The sequence below is a fragment of the Leptopilina boulardi genome, unplaced genomic scaffold, assembly GCF_019393585.1.
Source record: "Leptopilina boulardi isolate dan_hultmark-lab unplaced genomic scaffold, ZJU_Lbou_2.1 LbouV2_285, whole genome shotgun sequence".
Taxonomy (NCBI): domain Eukaryota; kingdom Metazoa; phylum Arthropoda; class Insecta; order Hymenoptera; family Figitidae; genus Leptopilina; species Leptopilina boulardi.
The window spans coordinates 1,582,755-1,606,533 of NW_026137846.1; the positions used below are offsets into that span (position 1 = coordinate 1,582,755).

At 30.3% G+C, this 23,779-nt stretch overlaps 2 protein-coding genes across 13 annotated transcripts in view; both read left to right on the forward strand.

Annotated features, from left to right (window-relative positions):
• LOC127282162 (liprin-alpha-1) overlaps positions 1 to 23,779 on the forward strand; it is a 648,576-nt gene that overhangs the window by 531,775 nt on the left and 93,022 nt on the right. The gene's annotated exons all lie outside the window — the stretch shown is intronic.
• LOC127282175 (uncharacterized) lies at positions 1,392 to 3,306 on the forward strand. Its single transcript, XM_051306291.1, has 4 exons — positions 1,392 to 1,529; positions 1,860 to 2,024; positions 2,094 to 2,338; positions 2,421 to 3,306. Exons 1-4 carry the CDS (start codon positions 1,506 to 1,508, stop codon positions 2,434 to 2,436), a joined length of 450 nt encoding a protein of 149 aa, XP_051162248.1. The 5' UTR covers positions 1,392 to 1,505; the 3' UTR covers positions 2,437 to 3,306.

Below are 23,779 nucleotides of genomic sequence, written 5' to 3' on the forward strand. Positions count from 1 at the left end.
TTGCAATAATTGTACAAAAAAACCTTATTAAAGTAAAAAAGAGACAAAATCAAACCACCAAAGTTGAGAAATTAAAGAAACAGAAAAATAAACTGCATAATCGATATAAGGCTGTGAGACGTAAAAATAGAATATTAAAAAGAGAGGTAAGAGAAAATTATATTTTTTTATTTGTAATTCATATTTTTAAGAAGAAATAGATCTTATATAATGTTACTGTGTCAACAGATTAAAAAGTTACGAGAAAATTGTGAACATCTAAGGCAGTTATGTTCACAAGGAAAAGAAAACATAATTGAAGACGCTATTTCAAAATTGCCTGAAAACCAACAAGCTGCGGTAAGAGCATGCTTTCAAGCATCGAAACTGTCAAATAAGAAAAATATAAGATACACAACACAATGGATGTACGAATGTTTACTTTTACGAATTAAAAGTAAGAAATGTTACGAACATCTTCGCCGACGCAATATTTTAACCCTGCCAAGTATTTCAACTTTATCCAAGTACATGGCTCGTATAAAAACTTCGTTTGGGTTTCATTCTTACGTGTTCAAGTGTTTGAGGGAAAAATTCATTCAAATGTCTCCAGGTGATCGACGCGGTGTGTATTTGTAAAAATATATATGGGGCATTATTCATGAACTGCCCTAATCAAAAATTAAAAAATGAAGATCTTTACTAAATTTTTTCCCAGACAGTTCAAGAATTTTGCCCATGTATAACGTTTACATCACTTATTTTAGCTGCTTTTCAACTAATTCATTGCAATATTGTAACTTATCTTTTTCAGGAGTACTTTTAGTTCACGAAATGAAGCTTTCGAAAGGAATATCTTTCAATCGTAGGAATTTAAAAGTCGAAGGCTTCACGAATTTGGGAAATTATACCCCTGAAAAACAAAAAAATAAAAAAGGGGACCATGCTCTGGTGCTGATGTTTCAGCCGTTTAAAGGTCGTTGGGTCCAAACATTGGCATGCTTTCTTAGTACGGGAAGTGCAAGTGGAACAGTTCTTCACAAAATCATTTTAGAAGGTATTCTACTGTCAGAACAGTCTGGTCTTTTCATAGATGCTGTAGTGACCGATGGGGCATCATGGAACAGAAATATGTGGCGTCAGTTTGGAGTGACAGAAGATACTGTTAGCGCATGCCATCCTTGCAATGACCAACGACGACTCTGGTTTTTATCAGACTTCCCGCACTTAATAAAGGCTCTAAGAAACTTTGTAGTAAAATTTGCCAAGTACCAAATAATTTTTGTAAGCATGCTATATTAATTCCAGTATTGTTGTTCTTGTGTTTTTATAAAAAAATTTAGATAATAAACTTTTACTTGTTAAATAAAATTTAATTTTTTGTATATTCATTCTAGAGCCCTGATGGATCGATCAGTTTAAAGCATTGGTTTGCTCTTTTACAATTACTAGGTGAAGAAACCTATGATTTAAAAATTAATTACAAATTAACAAAAGATCACATTCAGCCAAAATATTATCAAAAGATGAATGTTGCATTAGCATTTCAAGTGAGTATTAATATTTTTACAATGGAAAGAAGGTTGGACTTAAAAACAAAATAATTCGGTAAATATATAGGGCATTCTACGTGACATTTTCATTCAAAAATTTTTTTTTAATTTTTTTTTTTTTCGAATTGTGTATGAACTAAAACTTTAAAGAAAGTATACTGTATGATGTTCGCGGAAATATTTTATAATGGTGGCGGTTTTTCTATTTCATATACGTATATTACAAATTATCTACACATTTATAAGTAGATTCTCTTTTTTTGATTAATTAAAAAATAGTATCAAACATTATACATGAAAATATTAAACAAGAATAATGCATTTCAGTTTTTTCATATTTATGAGGCTCTGATTATTTGCGAAAATAGGCATGAAGACCTCGAGGATTGCGAGGGTACTATAAAGTTTTGTGAAAGAATAACAAAGCTCATTAGAGCCATGAATAGTAGAACAGCTTTTAGCGCTATGACAACTGATAACGAATCCTGGAAGGTATTTTTTTTTAAATAATGTTAATATTGAAATATGACTTTTTGTATAATATTAAACATAATTTCCCAGATTATAGAAGATTTCTTGAAATATTTAGAAGAATGGAAAACTGTAGCAAAAGAAAAAAATTATGAATGTCTTTCGGACAATTGTTCTTATGGATTGAAAATTTCCCTCAAAGCATCGTTGGAAATATGTGAATTTCTCATTACGAAGTGTAATTTCAAATACCTCATGACCGCGCGTTTAAATCAAGACAGTCTCGAAGTAACTTTTTTTCCTTTCTATTATGCCAAAAACACGGCCATTGCATTGTAAGTTTGTCAGACAAGCATACGTACTATCTAGGAGTAAGTACATATAATATGTCATAATTATTTAGCTTTTTTCTTATAGCGATTTTTCGGGATGATGCGTGATTGCTGTGGGTCAAATGACCATCCAGACTGTTCCCTTTTCATTCAAGTATATAAATTGGTATCAACTTATTCGTTGATTAAACCACCTAAGGGATGTAACGTTACTGGTGAAGAGATGTTCGAAGTTTTGTTTAGCCTGAAGGATTTGGATAATGAAGATGAGCGAAAGGAACAGTGGGAAGCAATTGTTGACAGTATTCTAGACAGAGGATCTGGATCAGAAGTTCTTAGTGGGGACATACTTGCCTTGGTGGATCATCGATATTCACAATCTGATTTGTCTGAATATGTTTTGAGCTATATTGCTGGTTATGTTTGCAGAAAAGCTTCTCGGTTCGCCATGTTTTCTGAAAATAAAAAACCTGTGATATGTAACGATTGTTCAGCAAATTTGGTATCGTCACCAAGTGAAGAAACACCAGAACGTCACAAACTAATTCTTCTAAAAACGAGAGGATTTCTAAAGCATCCATCAGTTAAATTATTTTATTTAATTTCTGTACTGGAGTATGCCACTATGGAAACAATTTCAAAAGATGAAATAAATGTGGATACTCTTTTTGCTATTACTCTGAAATTAGAAGAATTGACTCCGATACCTTTTGTTGGCTGTGAAAAGCATCAAGAAGCCGTTACCAAGCAAGTTGTTATATTTTATCTAACGACACGGATGTTTTTCTTATGCAAACGAAGCAATGATATACATAGTAAAGAAACGAAACAAACCAAAGAGAAGCGCAAGGCCGCAAAATTAACAAATGTGATAGAAAGCAATTCAAACGATGAAATGGAGATAAATTGCTGTGATGATGAAACAAAAATTGCGAAAAGAAAGAGCCGTAAAAGGAAATCGACTACCATCGATGAAAGAAGCAAAAAAATGTTTATAAAATAAGCAACTAGATGCACGAGTTCTTTCGTATAAAGTATTTTATAATTTTAAATTACATTTTACTTTCAGAATGTTAAATCGCAAAAAAGTATTAACTTGTGTTAAATATTTAAAAATTTTATTTATTTTAATAATGAAACTATCACTTCAGTGCTTCTTTAAAAAGATTGTTTTATTTTTCTCCTTATGAATCACGTACGTTATTAATTTACTTTCGCATCATATTATTTATGTTAATATTCATATGTTATTAATTTATTTTTGAACAATTTTATTTATTTTTTAATTTATTTCTTTTATTAAATAATTTATTTTTAATTTTGCTAAAAGCCATTCCGGCTATGTTTATTATTGTTTCTCCATTTTCCCGCAGTGGCGCTGTCATCGCTTAGTGCCTTTTTCAGATCTAAAGCAAACCCACAACGCGGAACCACTCATATGTACAACGTTGGATCTCCTTATACTACTTCGTGCCTAGGACTATTACAAGTTTTCTTTAGTAGCCGTTCCACTCCAGTGAGAAGAAGTATTATACCCCTACTTTACCGGCTCGGGCCTATGAAAGGACCTCGCGTGAGGCACACATTGCGGTAGGCCTGAGTTTCACTCACGGAAAATAAACGGTTATCACCTCCCAATGAGCAGGGCCATCCACTGGATATCTCAAGGACATCCTTCTCGCAACGTTCTTGGGACATTGTTAAAAAGTCGTTCTAAAGATATCCTTAAGACATCCCAAAAATGTCCCTAAAAAGGCATCCTATAGATGTCAAAAAGAATAAAATAAAGACATCCTAAACAAGTTCTATGCTTGGCCTAGAGCAGTTATAAAAATATCCTTAAGAAATATTATGGATATTTTTGAAAATTATGGAAAAAATTTGATTCTTTTTAGTACATTTTTTAGGCATGTTGAGGATATTACAAAGAAGTTAGTTGGACATTTTTAGTATACTCTCAGAACATAATTCTTTTTTCGGCGAATTAGCCCATAAGGATCAATATATATGAGCAGTAATTGCGATACACTTTTTTTGTCTATTTGGATCTTCAAGAGCACTTCAGTGTTGTGGGTCGTCCGGTGTTTAAGACTTTAATAACCTTTACATTACGCGTTCTTTAGACTATGAAGTATACATAATTTCAATGTAATATTCATTTCTGTTATCAAATATTTTGAAACTTTTTAGTACATTCCTTACATTTTCAGCATATTTTTGGTACATTCTCAGGAGATATTTGAGACATTCTCAGGATATGGTTGGAACATTTTAGAAACATTTTTTGACATCTCGGGGATATTTTTAGGATATTTTGGGGACCTTCTGAAGACGTATTTAATACATTTTGAGGACAATTTCAGGACATTCTTAAGACATTTTTTGACATTTCGGGGTTATTTTGAGGACATTCTGGGGACTTTTTGAAGACATAATTAAGACATTTTGGAGACAATTTCAGGACATTTTTAAGACTGTTTTGGGGCACATATAGAATATAATTTGGGCCTCTTTAAGTCGTTTTTTTATGTCTTTGGAACATTGACGCAATGTCCTAGGACACTTTGGAAAGTTCTAAAATCATCCTAAAGATATCTTGGTGACATTTTTGGAACTTCACCCTTTTAAGAAAAAGTTAGGATTCAAGGACCTCATGATTTCCCAATTAGCACATAAGCTTGCAACATATTTGCAGTAAGCTTACCTTGCAAAGTTTGCAAGCTTGCCATGCAACTGTAATATTTAATTTTGTTTTTTGAGATACGACTTATTTTTGAATATATCTAAGCATTACAGCTAGGAGGTAAACACTCTTCTCCTTAACAAATTCAAAAGTTATTAAAGTGGTTATCCAAAATTTGTGGTTATATCTTTTCAAGTACATCTAAAATAGTCATATGCAATTTTGCTGAAAATCCCAGCTGCTCTCCTTCCTATAATATCGATGAAAATGGCATTCTTTAATTAAAAACACTAAATTTACTAATTATAACAGAATATATAGGGGAAGAGTACCGATTGTGGGCACCCTTTTGTTTATGGCTCATAACTTTTGACTAAATGTATATTATGTGATTTGTGCGTATCAGTGTCAATCTAGAGGTCTTAGGTAACTGTTAAAAAAGGAACTAAATTGATTCCTTCAACTAGGAAGATTTTATTAAAAATTTAGTGAAGTGACCATTTTTAGTGGAAAAAAGTTGTACCCGGTTGTGGGCACCCTTGGAGAATCCAACATTTTCTGTAGTGCTGATATTTTGGTCGAATCCGAAATTGAATCACAAAATATAATGTAAAAACTGCACAAAAAAATTGCATTCACGTTTTTGAAATAATTCACACCTATTTAACACACTTGGAAAAAAAGTAGAAAATAACATTTGTCTTCAATTTTTTAAGGTATTTTCATTATGCTCACTGCTTCTATGAAAATGTGCGTATCGCTTTGGTGTTAACACAAAAACAGTGTACTGTCAATATACAAGTTTGTCGTATTTAGATCAGCAATATCTACTTGCTGTTAAAAATTACATTGGGGTGCCCACAACCGGCACTTTTCCCCTACATCTATATATACTAAAAATTCTGTGTCGGATTCAGAATAACTTTTTGACAATGCGTAAAAAGTCACTTAATAAAGGGGAAATAAATTATATAATTTTTGTCTTATAACTTGCCTCGTATTTTCTATTTATTTTATTATTCTTATATAATTGAGGAGCAAATTTTTAAAACTTGATAAATCCATTTTGGAAAAAAATGGAGACAACCATAAATTTAATATTTTAAGGACCTCACAAATCGATCTGTCACTGTTAAATTTATGGAAAAAAATTGATTAATTACAAATTTTTAATTCAAAAACTTATTGACATAACCAAGATGATTTACAATTTGTATGTTTTATATTAGAAAAAATTACCAAAACCTGTAAATCACTCAATTATGACAAAGTTCAATTAGAAATATAACGTATTGAATATAAAAACATTGTTATAGAAATAAATTATTATAAATTTTTTATTTTAAAATTAACTCTGGTGGTTATGTGTGGAAAGTCAGTTGTTTGAATTTCTCGAAATAAAAAAATATGGATTTATCAGGTTTTGAAAACTTGTTCCTCAATTATTGATAAATCAATCATTAAAATATCAAAACACACACAGATCAATATAACTTCACATTATATTATATTTGGTTAGCCTAGCATACAGCTTTAACAAATGAACCACGCCTGTGTCTCATACATACTTTCTTCTTGTATCAGATGCTCGTATCATTAATTCCATTACTTGGAAAGGGATTATCTGCAGAATTGCATTTGATTATTTTAGATGCACAAAAAAAGATGCATCCATAATTTTGAGTCACCATTATAATGCTCTTGAATTTCTTGAAGATAGGTTTTTAACAAAATCTACTTTTAACAAAATCAACCGTAGGTCCCATAGAATTCGACTGCGCATCGTTTTAAGGTCTTGCAAGCTTATGTGCTGATTGGGACCTGGAACTAAACTTTCACAGACAGATACTTCATTAATAATAGAATGAAACAACGTCAACCTTTAGTAAAAATTTGGTAGATTTTTGGAAAAATAAAAGCAATTATGAAAATTTGCAGCTCACAACAAACCAAAAAATACTTTAAACCGTTTTTCAAAATTAAAAATTTTTTATACCTACCTAATAACAAAATTTTGCATCATTTTTAAAAAAATTAATAACTTAAATGTTGTTTGCTGGAAATTATTATTGTCAATTTTATTGGTAGTCAATAAATATCCACTCTTTTACATAAACTTAATTGTGAAAAAAATTTTTAATAAAAATTTTATAAGCAATATGTATTTTTTATACTTTTCATAGCAAGGATTATAATGAAATTTTTGTAACGTACACTACCGTCAGAAATTGTCGGTACGGCTGACGTGCGGGGAGTGAAAATTTGGTGCTGACTTTAAGGATCACGGTAAGCCGCCCTAACCTTAAAAATACGTATTTAATTTTTCCTACCTTTTCCTGGAAAATGCCAAATAGCTAGAAAGATGATACTTTTTGCATTTTACACAAATATAACAAATCTCACGCGGAAAGACCATAAAATACTGATCATTACTGAAAATATTAAAAATAATTTTAAAAAAAAATTGTCAAATTCACAAAATATAAATACAGCGCAAGCGCATTACTGACTTCAGTAGTCTTGAGCGAAGACCGGAGTTCGACAATAGAACAGCGGAATGGAATTGAACCAGCGCGCGAAAATTTGGAATTTTCAAATTTTTGACAGCAAAAAAAAGAAAACTTTGTAGTAATAAAATAATGTAACAATAAAAACAATAATAATAACTATTATTATTAATAACTGTTATTATTAATTTCTATTATTATTTTTATCAGAAAAGAAATATTTAGAAAATAAATTTATAATTTGTTTGTCAAACTTGTTCAATTTTCATTTTTTTATTCATGTCAGTTTTCAAAATCGGACAAGTGCGAGTTACACTCGCTCTAATTCAAGGGTTCCGTACACCAACAATAATAAACTCTTTTTTATATAAATAAATAAAGAAGCACATTTAAATATCTACTTTGTATAACTTTTATTTTTGATACTTTCACTCAATGTGAAATTTGTGTTACAATTTTTTGCCAAAAATATTGTTTCGTATGATGACGTGTCTCAATAAATAACATGGCTAAATATTTTCTCACTAATTATCGCATATATGCAAGCCTCAGTCGAACTTACCGTCAGCTCAACTGTGACTGCCTGCAAAAGATATACTCATAAAGTATATCATATTCCCAAGTTCCAGTCGAACTTATCTTAAGCTCAACCGTGATGCCTGTTTAGTACATATTCACGAATTATCGCATATCCGCAATGCCCAGTCGACCTCATCGTGAGCTCAACCGTGACTGCTGAAAAATTTCTACTCATTAAGTATATAATATTCACAAGTCTTAGTCGAACTTATCGCAAGCTCAACTGTGACTGCCTGCTTAGTACCTATTCAGAAATTATCGCATATCATCAAGGCCTAGTCGAACTTATCGTGAGCTCAACCGGACTGCTGACTTTCTACTCATGAAGTATATCATATTCACAAAACCCAGTCGAACTTATCCTAAGCTCAACCGTGACTGCCTGCCGACTTCTATCAAATCCAGCCGGTCTCGCTATATTCTTCCTGTAATCTACAAGCAAAAATACGTATGTGTACTAAATTGCAGTTCTTCATATAGCAAAATGTGGAAATTAAGGGGGAGACAGTGTCATTTTTTGCAATTTTTTCGAAAAAAGCGATTTCTTTCCTTTTTAGCTCGTAGTTATCAAATCCAATCGTATGTGTACGTATGTGTACTAAATTGCAGTTCTTCATATATGTATATATTTTTCAATGACCGAATAAACAAATTATGTTTATGAGTAGAAATAAAAATTTTAAATCCCGATTCTTCAATGACCGACTCTAAAAATTTAGTTAATCTTTAAAAAGAAAAATTAAAATCCCAATTCTTCAATGACCGATTGTACAATTTTTAACAATGTATAAGAATAAAATATTTGGAATACCGATTCCAAAAATTCCGAATATACATAAATTGATAATTATAAATCCAGAATCGGTAATTGAAGAATTGGGATTTTAATTGTTCTTTTTAAAGATTAACAAAATTTGTGGAGTCGGTCATTGCAGAATCGGTATTTAAAATTTTTATATCTGCTCATTAACATAATTTGTAGAATCGGTCATTGAAGAATTGGGATTTTTATTTTCCTTTTTAATGAGATTTTTGTAGAGTCGGTCATTGAAGAATCGGTATTTAAAATATATTATTCTTATACATCAACAGAAATTGTAGAATCGGTCATTGAAGAATCCGGATTTATAATTATCAAATTATGTTTAATCGGAATTTATAGAATCGGTATTTCAAATATTTTATTCTTATAGATTGATAAAAATTCTAGAGTCGGTGATTGAAGAATCGGGATTCATAATTAATAAATGTATGCATAATCGGAATTTGTAGAATCGGGCATTGAAAAATCGGTATTTAAAATATATTATTCTTATACATTAACAGAAATTACAGAATCGGTCATTGAAGAATAGGGATTTATAATTATCAATTTATGTATAATCGGAATTTGTAGAATCGGTATTTAAAATATTTTATTCTCACACGTTGACAAAAAATGTAGAATCGGTCATTGAAGAATTGGGATTTTAATTTTTCTGTTTAAAGATTAACTAAATTTTTAGATTCCGTCATTGAAGAAAAGGGATTTATAATTTCTATATCTACTCATGAACATAATTTGTAGAATCTGTCATTGAAGAATCGGGATTTTCGTGTTACGGTTTGTTATCTTTATTACTTTAACAATTCGTTTTTTGTAGGGTCAGTCATTGAAGGGTAGAATGTTGTGTACTGTTTTTTTTGTACAGTTGGTTGTGTAGAATCAGGTAATTGTAGGATTGAAAAAGATTGAATTGACTCCCTGCCCGGGACATGGTCATTTTTTGCAATTTTTTTGAAAAAAACTAAATTCTTTTCTTTCTAGCTCGTAGCCATCAAATCCAATCTGACTCGCTATATTTTTCCTGTATCTACACGTGAAAATACGCATGTGTACTAAATTGTAGTTCTTCATATATAAAAATGTAGAAGTTAAGGGGGGGACAGTTCCTTTTTTGCAATTTTTTCGAAAATTTCCGATATTTCGTTGAATTTGCGATTGAAACAAATAGGAAAAAAAATTTCTTGATTACTCAACATTATGGTTTGGTGTGATTTCTCCCGACGAATCCTGTTTTTATAAAGAATCACAAAATTTTTCCTTACAAAAATAAATTTAGGAAACAAAATTACTATTTTTTGTCAAAATCAAAATTTTTTGTTTTCATCGTTTTTTTCGCGAATGAAAATGAATTGTAATAGAAATTCCTGCATTCTCAAAACTTATTTAGCGTGATTTTTGTCATCCAATTACACCTGCATTCAAACTTTTAGAATTTTTCCATGCAAAAAAATGTACGGAACAGAATAATCGTTATTTGTCAAAAACGACATTTTTCGCGTTTTTCATTCATCTGTCGATTTATTAAAATTAGAAAAAAATTAAAATTCAACGAAATATCGGAAAATTTCGATTTTGACCAAAAAAATGATAATTTGAAACACTTATTTATTTTTGCCAGGAAAAATTCTCGAAATTTTTATAAAAACAGGATATGATTTTTGGAATCACACTAAACAATTGTTGTGTTATTTAAGAATTTTTTTCAAATTTTTATCTATAGTGAGATGAACGAAAAACACAAAAATTTTCGATTTGACGAAAAGTGATTATTTTGTTCCACAACTTTTTTTCAAGAAAAAGTTCGGCAAATTTTAAACCACGTATAATTGCGTGACAAAAAAATGCCCAAATAAATATTTAGGTTTCATGAAATTTTTTTCTTTTTTTAATACTGACATAAATAAAAAAAATGAGAATTGAACAAGTTTGACAAACAAATTATAAATTTATTTTGTAAATCTTTCTTTTCTGATAAAAATAATAGAAAATAATAATAATAATAATAATAATAATAATAACAGTTATTAATAATAGTAGTTATTATTATTATTGTTGCATTATTTTATTACTACAAAGTTTTCTTTTTTTTTGATGGCAAAAATTTGAAAATTCCAAATTCAAATTTTTGCGCGCTGGTTCAACTCCATTTCGTTGTTCTATTGTCGAACTTTGGCACCCAAATGACTCTCTAATGGTTAGCACCAGGAAAAAGTGGGATGAATGTTGATCGCCGCCGCTTCGCGGCAATGGTGGCGCTGGATGTGCTTTCGGGCCGACTTTTAAATAAGTGAATGAAAATAACAATAATTTCATCTTTTCTTTTTTGTTAATCTATAATTGTGGTAGATTTTCTTTATGAATAAAAGGATAATTAAATATAAAATAATAAAAATAAAATATCTCGCATCAAGTACAAATTTATAAAGGAAGCAAATAATTTCACAAACTGGTATTAAAGTATATGTGCAAAAATTCAAAATAATAAATTATTTATTCAATATTTACTGTAGTTATAATTTATAATTATAATATTATATATTTTTATTATAAATAAATTAAAATTTTTATTTTTTTTATATATTAGATAAACATTGTCATAACAGATAATAAAATAATAATAATAAAATAATCCAAATAATAAAATACATCAGATACAATTTTTATACTTTTATGTTGAGTAAAACTTCGCTATTTTTCGAAAATCAGTGCTTTTTTTTTGTGATCTGCCACCTGAATTTTAGCATATTGCCGCATGCGATTTTGCAAGTAGTAATGAATTATGTATGCTAAGACTTCTTGAGCGTGATCAGCGCATGGAAAACTAAAAGTTTGTTGAAGAATTTCATCAACTACAACGTCATAAACATTACTTTTGTTAGAATTTTGAACAAAACTAAACTCAATCACTTGCAGGAATTTATAAAGCCTGATATTAGGATGTTCGATTCTAATGCTATTTTCGTCTTCTTTTTCTCTTGTTACGAGTTGAGCAATGGGATGATTTGACATAAATGTTTTTTCTGACGATTCTAAAAATCCAGTTCGGCAGGTTTCACATTTCACAAATTTTATGAAATTTTTACAAATGCTTCCTGTAACAAAGTAAATAAGGCACTCTGTTACATAGGGAAGGTCATAATCGTGATCCAAAGCGTTCGTAAAATCAGTAAAATCGTTATCGTTTTGCTCAATGACAATATTTAATTTTGTTTTAATATTTTCGATAAAAGATGGTTTTTTCTCCGATTTGTAAATTTCCTTCAATTTTGACATTGAAATTAAAGGTTGACCAACATTTTCTGGCAAGGAACAATTTCCGGTTTTAGGTGGTTTTAAAATACTATAAAATGATAATATTTTATAAATTTGCAGGAAAGTTGGAGTCGCTGGGTGATCATTACAAGCTCCTGATAGTCGTACTGTTCCAAAAAACCTCTGTACAAAATAAATACATGAAAAATGTTTATTAAAAATTATAAATACAAAAATATTTGCCAATAATTAATCGCACGCGCTCTGAAAAGTTACAATATAAATTTTCAAAATATGTTAATAATAAAATATAATTACATTATAATTAATTTATAAACAATTCGCAACTATTAAATTATTAAGTACTACTACCGCACTGCCACCACCATCACCACAATTATTATTATTATACGCCGCACTTTTTTCGCCTGCTTGCGCGCTCTGTATAAACTCCTTAATCTGATCAGTGAAAAATTTTTCGATTTCAATTATTGATCACTACCTCTTCGTGAGTTTTTGTGAAATTAATAAAATCAGTTAATTTTTCACTTCAGACTTAGAAAGTATCGCGCCAAAATACCTCCAAAGAATCCTGATTAATTCTGCCCGTAAAAACCATTTCTAATTTTTCTTCTTCAATCAAATATTTTATTAAATCTAAAGTAGATCGTAGAGTCATTCGTAATCCTACATCAGCGTCATTGGTGAGAAATTCTTCAGGTGCAATCAAACCCTGGTTAACTCTTTCCTTCCACGAATTTAGCCACATAAGAGAGTCTTCCAATACCTATTAACATCGTAAGTAGTAAAATATAGCAAAATTAAATTAAATGAATAGTTTATTAGTTTGTTAATGCAAAAGTACATACACGTATGTCATTACAATTAGGTCGTATTGCTGTTTCGAAACTTGTTCGATTTAGTGCATCAAACATTCGGTCAAAAGTTTCACAAAACTGTGCAGTAGATTCACTATCCTTCAATTTGTCTCCTAATGTTTTATAATAACGTAAACCACGAGCAACGGATTTACTGAAAACCTGTATTAAGAAAATAAATATATTAAAAATAATATTTATTTTTAATTTTAATCTATGTATTAATTTAATTATATTCTTTTAAAGAAAATATTAATTATTTTTTAAGTTTCTGAAGAGGACGATTGTGTCGTTCAAACGTAAAAAATAGTTTTTTATTTTTGACTTGGAATAATCGATATAATCAATTTTATTATTATATCAAGAATAAATTTTAAAAAATTATAAATTTTTAGGTAAAGTAAAATTATTAGACATGCTATACATTTTTAAGATTATTAAAAAATTTTATTTAACATCAGCTTCATGAACAAGTTAGGTTTATATTTGTACTTAATATGAAGACAATGAAATTTATTGAATAAACGTACCTGCACCGCAAGAGAAACACGCATTTTAGAATATTTATCGCCCGTGATATTTACGTGTGCATCTGTTAGTTTCGGACAAATTCTTTCTCCGGCAGGTAAAAGTTTATCTGTATCGTGTAAAATTTTAATATGACTCCACATGATTGGACTTTCATCTGGATAAACCTAAAATTAGAAATTGATTAATATTTTAACACAATATTTAAATCGATAATTTTATAAAAGAACACAAATTTTGTCCCCTCTGCTAAGTTCTTACTCGCAATTGTCCACAGTTTACTAGACGATTTCTTATCGTCTTTATTAAGTGAGGAGCATCCGAGAATAGAAACACTTTGCGTTGTTCTACTGTGGGATGTCGAAACCAATTTTTAAATTCTTGGTCCAGTTTACCACTGCAACCCATCTCGGACCACATCTTCCTATTTGGTTTTCCCCCATCAGCAACAATCCCATGAATTTTTGCGCCTGCTTTTTCTAAAAATATTGTGGCTCTAATTAATAATTTTGCTAAGACGTCTCCACGGGTTGGTCCTTTCGAAGCAAACACTGTCACAGGTTGCGAGTAATTATCATATAAAGGCTGATACATTATGACGAGACCGTGATCAGACATTTCAGGTTCACCTTCCTTTGGAGTATCTTGAATATCCCCAAAATCTTGAATACCTTTAAAAGTCATTGTTTTTTGATCCAAAAGCAAGCTTTTCCGGGTAGACATTTCGTCTACAAGAATTAATCCATGTAATTGGTTCGATGTTTTTCCGTCGAAATGACTCTTTAAAATTTCGAAAAATCTGGGATCAAAACCACACGGGCAGTCTATTTGAGAAAGATACCTGTAAATATTAGTATAATAAATTTTTTCCTGTGAATATAATATATCGTCTTACATATAAAACATTTTAATCAATTCAAAATTTATAAACATTATTTTTAATGTTTCCAATTTAATTATACTTTAAACATAATAGTAATTATATAATTTATATAAATTATTTTAATATTGTATTTTTAATTATTTAAGCAAGGTACCTCCGAATTGTTCTGACGCAGGGTACAGATAAGATTTTATTATCGTAAATCATTCTGTACGTTACAGGTGACCGCATGTGTAGTAGGAGGCAGAGAATGATCCAGTCATCTGAATACCTTCGACCTTTTGCACTTTTAACTTTAGATGCTTTTAAAATTTCCTTAATAGCTAACTGCTCATTCGGGCTAATATTTGAATTTTCAGATAACATTTTATCCACGCAATCGTCAGAAGTTTTACTTAATTTTTCTTGTGATTCTTTTACTGTTGCTTTTAATAGTCGAATAGTAGCTTGAGCTCTTTCCTTCACTCGACCCGTATTTTTAACTATTTTTTTTATTTTTTCAAGTTGCGCTCGTTTTTTCGGACTCAAGTCTTTTGAAAGAAAATATTTCGAGTTCCTGTTCCTTTGACGACGAATAATTTTAGTATTCAACACATGTCCAACATTTTTACAATAATTGCATTGATTGTGACGACCTTTCAGCTTTAAACCTTCTTGTAGTATGATAGGACAGCATTTATTCCTTAAGATATTGATACCATCAATAAACGTAAACGACTGCAAAAGACTGGCATTAATGACATTATTTTCTATATTGAAGCTACCTTGACAAATTTGACATTTATCCACTGTTTCGAGGACATGTGATAAATTTTCTATGCTTTCAAATTTATTACTTGAAAAACCAAAATTAACATTTTCCATGTGTCTCCCATTAATATAAATGAAAATATTCATATCTTCGTCAAGAGTAACTGTTTTATGACAGCCAGAATGAATCTGCCCATTTTTTTCTTTAATTCCGATTAATTTTACGAAACTAATTCCATTTTCGTGATTACAAGTGATATTTGATCGAAGCCATCCACAAGGCAGGACTACACTTTTTTCATCTTCAGCTATTTGCTGAAACAAAGTCTTATTCTCCTCAGGCAACACTTCGTCTTCATCGACATTAATTGTCGCATCACTCGCATCAACGGCACTTTTTTCTGAAACTTCTTCTCTTATTTTATCTTCAGAAATTTTTATTGTTTTACTGCCTTTCGGTTCATCAACAATATTCCTATCTCGAGTACGTTTCAGAAATAATGACCTTGGTTTCGCTTCAGGTTTTTCCTTTCGTCCTAAGTTCAAACTTGGTAAAGCATCTTTTTTTAATTCTGGCTTTTTCAGCACAGTCTACAAAATTTTTAAAATATAATTGCTTAGGAATCGAAAATATGTATATAGTGAAAACATAAATTTTAAAAAAATTTATTTTAATAACAAATTTATTTTTAAAATTAATTTTAAAGTATAGAATGATGTACTAATGAAATATATTTTTAATGTAAAGTAAACATTTTATGTAAAATTATAAAATTTAAAAGAATGTACCTGTTTACATAATTAATTATTACCCTTTTTCGAAATTTTTTTTGGTAATTAATTATTAAAAATAAACGTACAAAGTTTGTAAATTATTTAAATAATATCGATAATTATAAATATAATAAATAACGTACCTTGCCTATGACAGTTCCGTCAGAACTTGTTATCGGTCTTTCAAAAATAAAATCAGTCTTGCGAAAATGTTTTTCGCATACTGCGTCTCCTGCTTTCAAAGTGATATCGTCACGTAAAATTGCAATTTGCCACTTTTTAATTGTTTTTTCGTCCTTAGGTACGTAATAGAAAAAGACTTTTTCGACAGGATTTTTTTTCCTTTTATAACCTGACACACAACCCACTGCCACACACTTCACCATTACGTTAAACAATTTTAACAAACAATATTCTTTATAAATAAATAAATATTAAAAGAAAATTTATTAAACGTATTAATTAATTAATTCAACAATAATAAATTACAAAACAATTCTAAAATAACAACAATAACATTCAAATGCAGTAGAGAATAGACAAAAGTCGGGCCGAAAGGTAATCAGCGCTCCTATTTGGTACTAAAATTTCTGTTCAACATTTTACCTACTGTCAGATGGGGAGAGTCACCCGGGTAAACTTTGGTTTTCGCTCAAGACTACTGAAGTCAATAATGCGCTTGCGCTGTATTTACATTTTGTGAATTTGAAAAAGTGTTTTTTTAATTAATTTTAATATTTTCAGTAATTATCAGTGTTTTATATAGACTTTCCGCGCGAGATTTGTTATATGTGTGTAAAATGCAAAAGGATTCATCTTTCCAGCTGTTTGGCATTTTCCAGGAAAAGGCAAGAAAAATTAAATACGTATTTTTAAGGTTAGGGCGCCTTACCTTGATCCTTAAAGCAAGATATTTTATGTTAGAAAAAAGTTAAAGACTAGTGACTTAGATGGTTGGGGGCCATCCATAAACTACGTGGCTCGCTTGGGGGGAGGGGGGGTTGGTAAAACGCTACGTTAGACCACATGGGGGTAGGGGGGGGGTTTGAGTTCCGACTACGTAGCTTTTTATTTTAATTTTACAAATACCTTTTTGAAATAGCGCGGGAAAAAGCAACGTGTAAGAAAAATCATCTTGAAGCGAGAAACAGAAGTTTTGTGCGAATTAGAAGCACTAACGCCAGTGATAGAGTGGATAGAAGAAGAAGACTTAGATATTTTGGATAGTGATGTTGTGCCTGAAGTAGTCACTAATAATAATTTTCCCGTGATTGAAAATTTAAATGAGTGGCTTATTTCGCCATTTCAAGATTTGGATAACTGCGACTGAGTATTAAAAAAGACGTTTAAAATGTTACCAAAGAAGCATCAGTATCAGTAGAAATAAGTGAAACATTATAATAATTAATAAAAAAATTATGTTGATTATTTTTACAACAGGTATTTCATTCCTTGATTTATTTTTAAAAAAAGGCTACGTTCCAATTGACGGGGGGGAGGGGGGTCTGTAATGTGCTACGGTAAGCTACGTGGGGGTGGGAGGGGGTCAAAAATGGCCAAAATAAGGGCTACGTAGTTTATGGATGGCCCCTTGGAAAGCTGAATGTATATCAAAATTTTTTCTTTTTTTAGTATCTATAATACCGAAAAGTTTTCAAGAAAAAATTATGCAATTTTCGTACTAATGTTTTTGATTCCTGGAATAATCTAGAATAATGTATGGAACAATTTGACAATTTGACAGCATAATCTTTAAGGTCCTAGCTTTAATTTGCACCTTTGAAACTTCAAAAATGTTTTGTGGTTTCTGAAATATGTTAAAGAAGGTCCGAGAATGTTTTTTTACAACTCGGCCGTCGATCATCACTTTTCGCCGCCTCGCTGCTGGGTTGTAGAAAAACATGATCGGACATTTTTTTAACATATTTTAGGAACTACAAAACATTTTTTAAGTTTTTAAATTTTTAGCGCCATCTTTAAGATCTTCCTACATAGCCCGATTTCTTGCTGTGAGGTTACTGTGATGATATCTGTAGGGTTTCTAGGGTTACCGTGTAAGCCTACAGTAAACTTGAGGTCATCTTTAAACTTCCGCCATTACAGTAAGCTTACACACTACAGCTAAGGTAAGCATACACAGTAAGGTCGTGGTAAGTTTACATGGTAAGGTTGTGGTAAGCTTACATTTTTAAATCGTAATAAGCATTTGTTCAGTATTAGCAAGGTGCATATGTTTATTTATGAGTATATATATACATATATAGAGAGAGAGGGGTGGAGGAAGAAAAAAAACTTTTTAAAAACAGCATGATTTGCACTTATTAATAAAAATGCATTTACGATCAAGCTTACATGGAGAAAATTCTGCTGCGATTTGAGCATAAGCATCTTAAGAACAAGAACACTTCCAAGCAAAAACCATATCAGTCCAACTGAATATCAGGTGAGACTCATGCTCTAATAGCTCGCTCACTTAGGGTTTTCTCGGAAGTGTCTGATAAAGCTTCTACAATAGGTCTGAGAGGCAAGTGAAAGTCCGAGTTGAAATTCCATCCATTCATATCAATGTATTCGTGCATTAGTTTTGTAACGTCTTGTAACAACTGACTGATTAACTTATTGATTGCGCGAAAAATCAATTGCTTTTTCCCTATTTTGAAATGAGTTCTCATGAGGAGAACCGGAAGAAAATATGCGCACCATGCAGTCTATTATTGATAAATTTTTTAATTAAATTAGTTAACTTTTCGTTTATAAGAAACTTTTCTGGTTTAACCTTTCCAAAAGCAATTTTCCGACCGCATTGTGCACATGTTTTCTTCCGGTTCTCCTCATGAGAACTCATTTTAAAATGGAGAAAAAGCAATTGGTCTTGCGCGCAAGCTATAAGTTAATCAGTTAGTTGTTACAAGAAGTTACAAAACTAATGCACGAATACATTGATATGAATGGATGAAATTACAACTTGAATATAAATAGATAAATAAAGCTTAAATGGTAAATGAAGATTAATGGTAATCTTAAAATATGAAAAATTATTGTAAAACGCAGTTTAAACATATTTCGAAAAAAATTGGTTCTGATTTCAGGCAAAGTCGTTTTAGCGTCTATAAAGAGTAATCTAATGAGCTATTCTTCAAGCTTTTGTACGTATTTTACTATAAGTTAAATATACTAATGCTTAGTGAGTACGTTCTGTACACTAAAATGGTTTACCAATGAACATTACAGATATAATTGTTGATTATTGAACAGTATATCTAGGATTTTATGTCTAACATTTTTTATATAGATAGAGCAACATATTTCCACTTATCCAATAAAATTTGAATGTATTATTATCAAACTACCTCAAATTATTTGTATATAATTGTTTTTGGTTAATTATAGTCTTGATGTATGAACAACCCTAAAAACAGTAGTGTTTCCACTTTTTTCGGCATTTTAATGCAAGTTATAGTTGCTTTAAGCGTATCATGTGTTTTTATATTCCTGAAAAAATGTGTATTTCCAATGATAACCGTAGTTATTATCTTCAATCTTCTTAGGCAGACTAGTTCGTCGTTCCACTAATACAGAGCTCCCTTCCTTGTTTTTGTTTCTTGCCGGCGAGACATTGATTTCTTGCACGCTGCAGTAATAACTCGCTTTGCCTAACGCACTACGTCCACAAAAGTAATTGGCTTCGTTGTTCAACCGAGCTCATTTATAGACCGAGACTCAATTAGAGACTCCACCAATTTCTCCCTATTCAGTCTTCAGAGATTACAGGGGGGCTTCTTACTGCCATCTTCACACCGTGCCTGAACCAAAAACATGTTTGACTGAGATGGATCCAAAATCGGGTTTTTGGGGATCATTCTACATCATATCAGAAGTAAAAAACCGTCGAGATCAAAATCTTTGCTACTCCTTTTTTTGAGATGTCGGTATTTTTGTTTATTGAATTTTGCGAATATTTTAAAAACACTCAGTTTGGAACTTGTAACTACATGTAGACAAACAAATCTTACAAAAAATATCGTAAATATATTTTTTATATGTATATACATATAAAAACCTGTGAAATAAAACCTCAATGAAGAAAATTGGTTAATATTTGTCCATATATTAGGTTTTTTTATATTGAGATCAATTAAGAGTCGATCTTGAATTTTTTTGATATTTTAGGTCATACCTACTTCCAAACCCTTTATATTTATGTTAAATATATTTTTTATATTTTAATATTTTTTGCACAACAAATTAATTTATATGATTTAAAAAGAACGAAACAATAACATTTTTTATTGCAACTGGTAGAGAATGATGTTCGTAAAACATCGTAAGCAAAATAGCAAGTTGAATACTTTTCAAACTAAGGAATAGATTTAAAACTTTGAAACAAAAAAGCATATAAATGGATATCTTGCATGAACTATAATAATAATCAGTATAATACAACTCACTTAAAAGTAAGGAGATAAAAATTCGACAATATTGTTCGCATAATTCTCAATGGATATATTCTACGAGTTTAGTAAATGTAGACCTTTTTACAATGGCTGATAATAATTCGAAAAAATGGATTTTTCAATTTTTCCAAAGAGAAGAAAAGTTTCAGTTTTTCTTTTACTTTTTAATAATGTTAACGAAATTTTTTTTTCATTTTCTATTAAAAAATAACAATTTTTTATAAACAAATTAACCCTTTAACGACGAGATGTGCTGCTTTTCAACATGAATTTCAAACGCTTGAAGGACAAAATAATTTTCTAATTTTACTTAAGATTACAAAATTTTTCAAAATTGCTCAAAACTGATTGAAATTTGTTACTCGGAGGTTTTTGGGGTCGTTGATTACGAATCTGAAGTCATATTCAAAAAATTCAAAATGGCGGACCCAATATGGCGAACGAATTTTTTAAAATTTACTCAGCTTTACTTGAAATTTGATACTCGGAAGTTTTTTGGGTCGCTGATTACGAATCTGAATTCAGTTTCAAAAAATTCGAAATGGCGGATCCAATATGGTGAACGAATTTTGTGAAATTCATAGAATTCTGTTGAAACTCGTTAGTCGGAGGTTTTTGGGATCGCTGATTACAAATCTGAAGTCAGATTCAAAAAATTCAAAATGTCGAATCCAAAATGGCGGACTAATTTTTAAAATTGCTCAGATTGGCATGAAATTTGTTAATCTGGGGTTTTCGTGGTCGCTAATTATGAATATGAAGTCGCCTTCAGCCTTTAAAGAATTAAAGTTGCCTGATTCTCACCACGAGGAGGTAGGCGATATAGAGAATCATTTGTTTTGTATATTTTTTCAGTGATTTTTAATTTTTTTGATTTTTGCTTTGTTTTATAATTTTCTTTTGTTATTTCAATTTTATAATTTACTTTTTTCAACTTTTTATTAAAAACTATTAATTTGTGCTATGCGTTTTTTTGAAGCAATTGTCGCAGTAATACAACTTGCATGTTTTGCAGTACTTCCTTATTCGGATTTTGCATTTTGAGGTACAACAGTATCGAGGTAAATGTTGTTTTTATGTCTCATATACTGACGACTTCCCCGTTCTTGCTTTGCTCAAATAATCTTTGCTGATGCACATAGCCAAAAATTTTGTACTTTCTTTTTTTTTCATGAGAAAGATTGTATAAAATCGTGGAATTAGCAATTGCTGATTGGATCATTCGAATAAAAATTATCCATGTCCATTTCTTCGATCTTATAATTGGCTCTATTGCATTGCATCGTTGATCGTGTAAATCAACGCCACCCATGAACTGATTATACAGCATAAACGCATTCGGAAAATCTAATTCTTTTTTTTCTTTCTTGCCTTTCTGACGACATATTACTTTTCCCAGTGGCGTTACTCCAACTGCAGTGGATAATAGAGAAACTGGTTTGGAACCAATTTTAAACAAGAATCAATAATATTTTTTACACTTTTAATAATTTTTCTATGTTTTTTTATACATTTTCTATTAGCTAAAAAAGTGACACTTTTGCGTATCTTTTGATTAACGTGTATGTAATATACATATATTATGGTAACAACATAATTTATTGCTTCTAAATGTCAATCAAGAAAACTTTTTTCTTTTTTTTGGTATTTATAACACCGAAAAGATTTCAAGAAAAAATTATGCAATTTTTCTAATTTCGTACTAATGTTTTTGACTCTTGGCATAATATAGAATAATGTATGCAAAAATTTTACAATTTTACAACATAATCTTTAAGGTCTTAGCTATAATTTGCATTTTTGAAAACATAAAAAATTTTTGCAGTTCTTGCAATATGTTAAAAAATGTTCGAGCATGTTTTTCTATAACCCAGCAGCGAGGTGGCAAAAGGTGATGATCGACGTCTGAGTTATATAAAAACTTGCTCGGACCTTTTTTAATATATTTCAGGAACCATAAAACATTTTTTAAGTTTCAAAAATGCAAATTAAACCTCCCTACTGAAAATCCCTGTACAAGATCTTGTACAATTTCCTGTACTGGATCAGCAACTGAACTTGTACAAGTTCTGACCAGTTCCTGTACAGGAAAATGCATACGAATTTGGAACAAGTTCATGTGTGAGATCTTGTACAAGATCTGGTGCAAGATCTTGTACAACAAAGATACTTGTACAAGAAAATGTACATGATCTTGTACATGAACACGTCCATGTTCTTGCACATGTTAATTCATGTTTTTCTTTACTAAAAATTAAAAACTTCAAAGGCTGCGCAATAGTTTACTTTAACCTTTACAGCTGCGCAATAGTTTTTAGCATACATGGGTTACGAATCTTAGTGGTTAAAAATTATCAAAATCTCAAATTTTATTAAAAAAAAATTTTACAACTATACATGTGCAAGAACATGAACGTGTTCATGTACAAGTACTTATACATGAAATTGTACAAGATCATGTACGTTTTCTTGTACAAGTATCTTTCTTGTACAAGATCTTGCACCAGATCTTGTATAAGATCTCACACATGAACTTGTTCCAAATTCGTATACATTTTCCTGTACAGGAACTGGTCAGAACTTGTACAAGTTCAGTTGCTGATCCAGTACAGGAAATTGTACAAGATCTTATACAGGGATTTTCAGTAGGGCTAAGACCTTAAAGATTATGTTGTAAAATTATAAAGTTTTTGCATACATTATTCTTGTATTATGCCAAGAGTCAAAAACATTAGTACGAAAGTAGAAAAATTGCATAATTTTTTCTTGAAATCTTTTCGGTATTATAAATAACAAAAAAAAAGAAAAAATTTTCTTGATTTTTATTTAGAATTAGAATTTTATCAGCTTTGTAACCGTCTAAGTTATAAGTCTCTAACTTTTTTCTAACTTAAAATATCTTGCTTTAGAGTCAGCACCAAATTTCCACTCTTGGCACGTCAGCCGTACCAACAATTTCCGACGATTAACTATTTAATTATTGAGTACTATTTTATTGTATAAATAACAAAAATAAATATTTCTACTAATTCAATAGGAAAAAATTTATTTTGTGTCATTTTCTTTTTTTTCATTCACAAAATAGAATAAATCATAACAGGCGAATTCACAACACTTTGAATACGTTAATTATTTAATATTAGGAGCTGAATAATCCCATAATATTATATAAATCAACTTAAAAATCATTAATTTATACTCACCAATAGAAAATTTCCCAATATTTTCAATTATTCTTTGCTACTTTTGAACGCTCTTTTTCGTTTTACGCAATACATTAATTTTTCGCGATAATTCAGCGACGAAACGCTAAAATAACAAAATGTCATC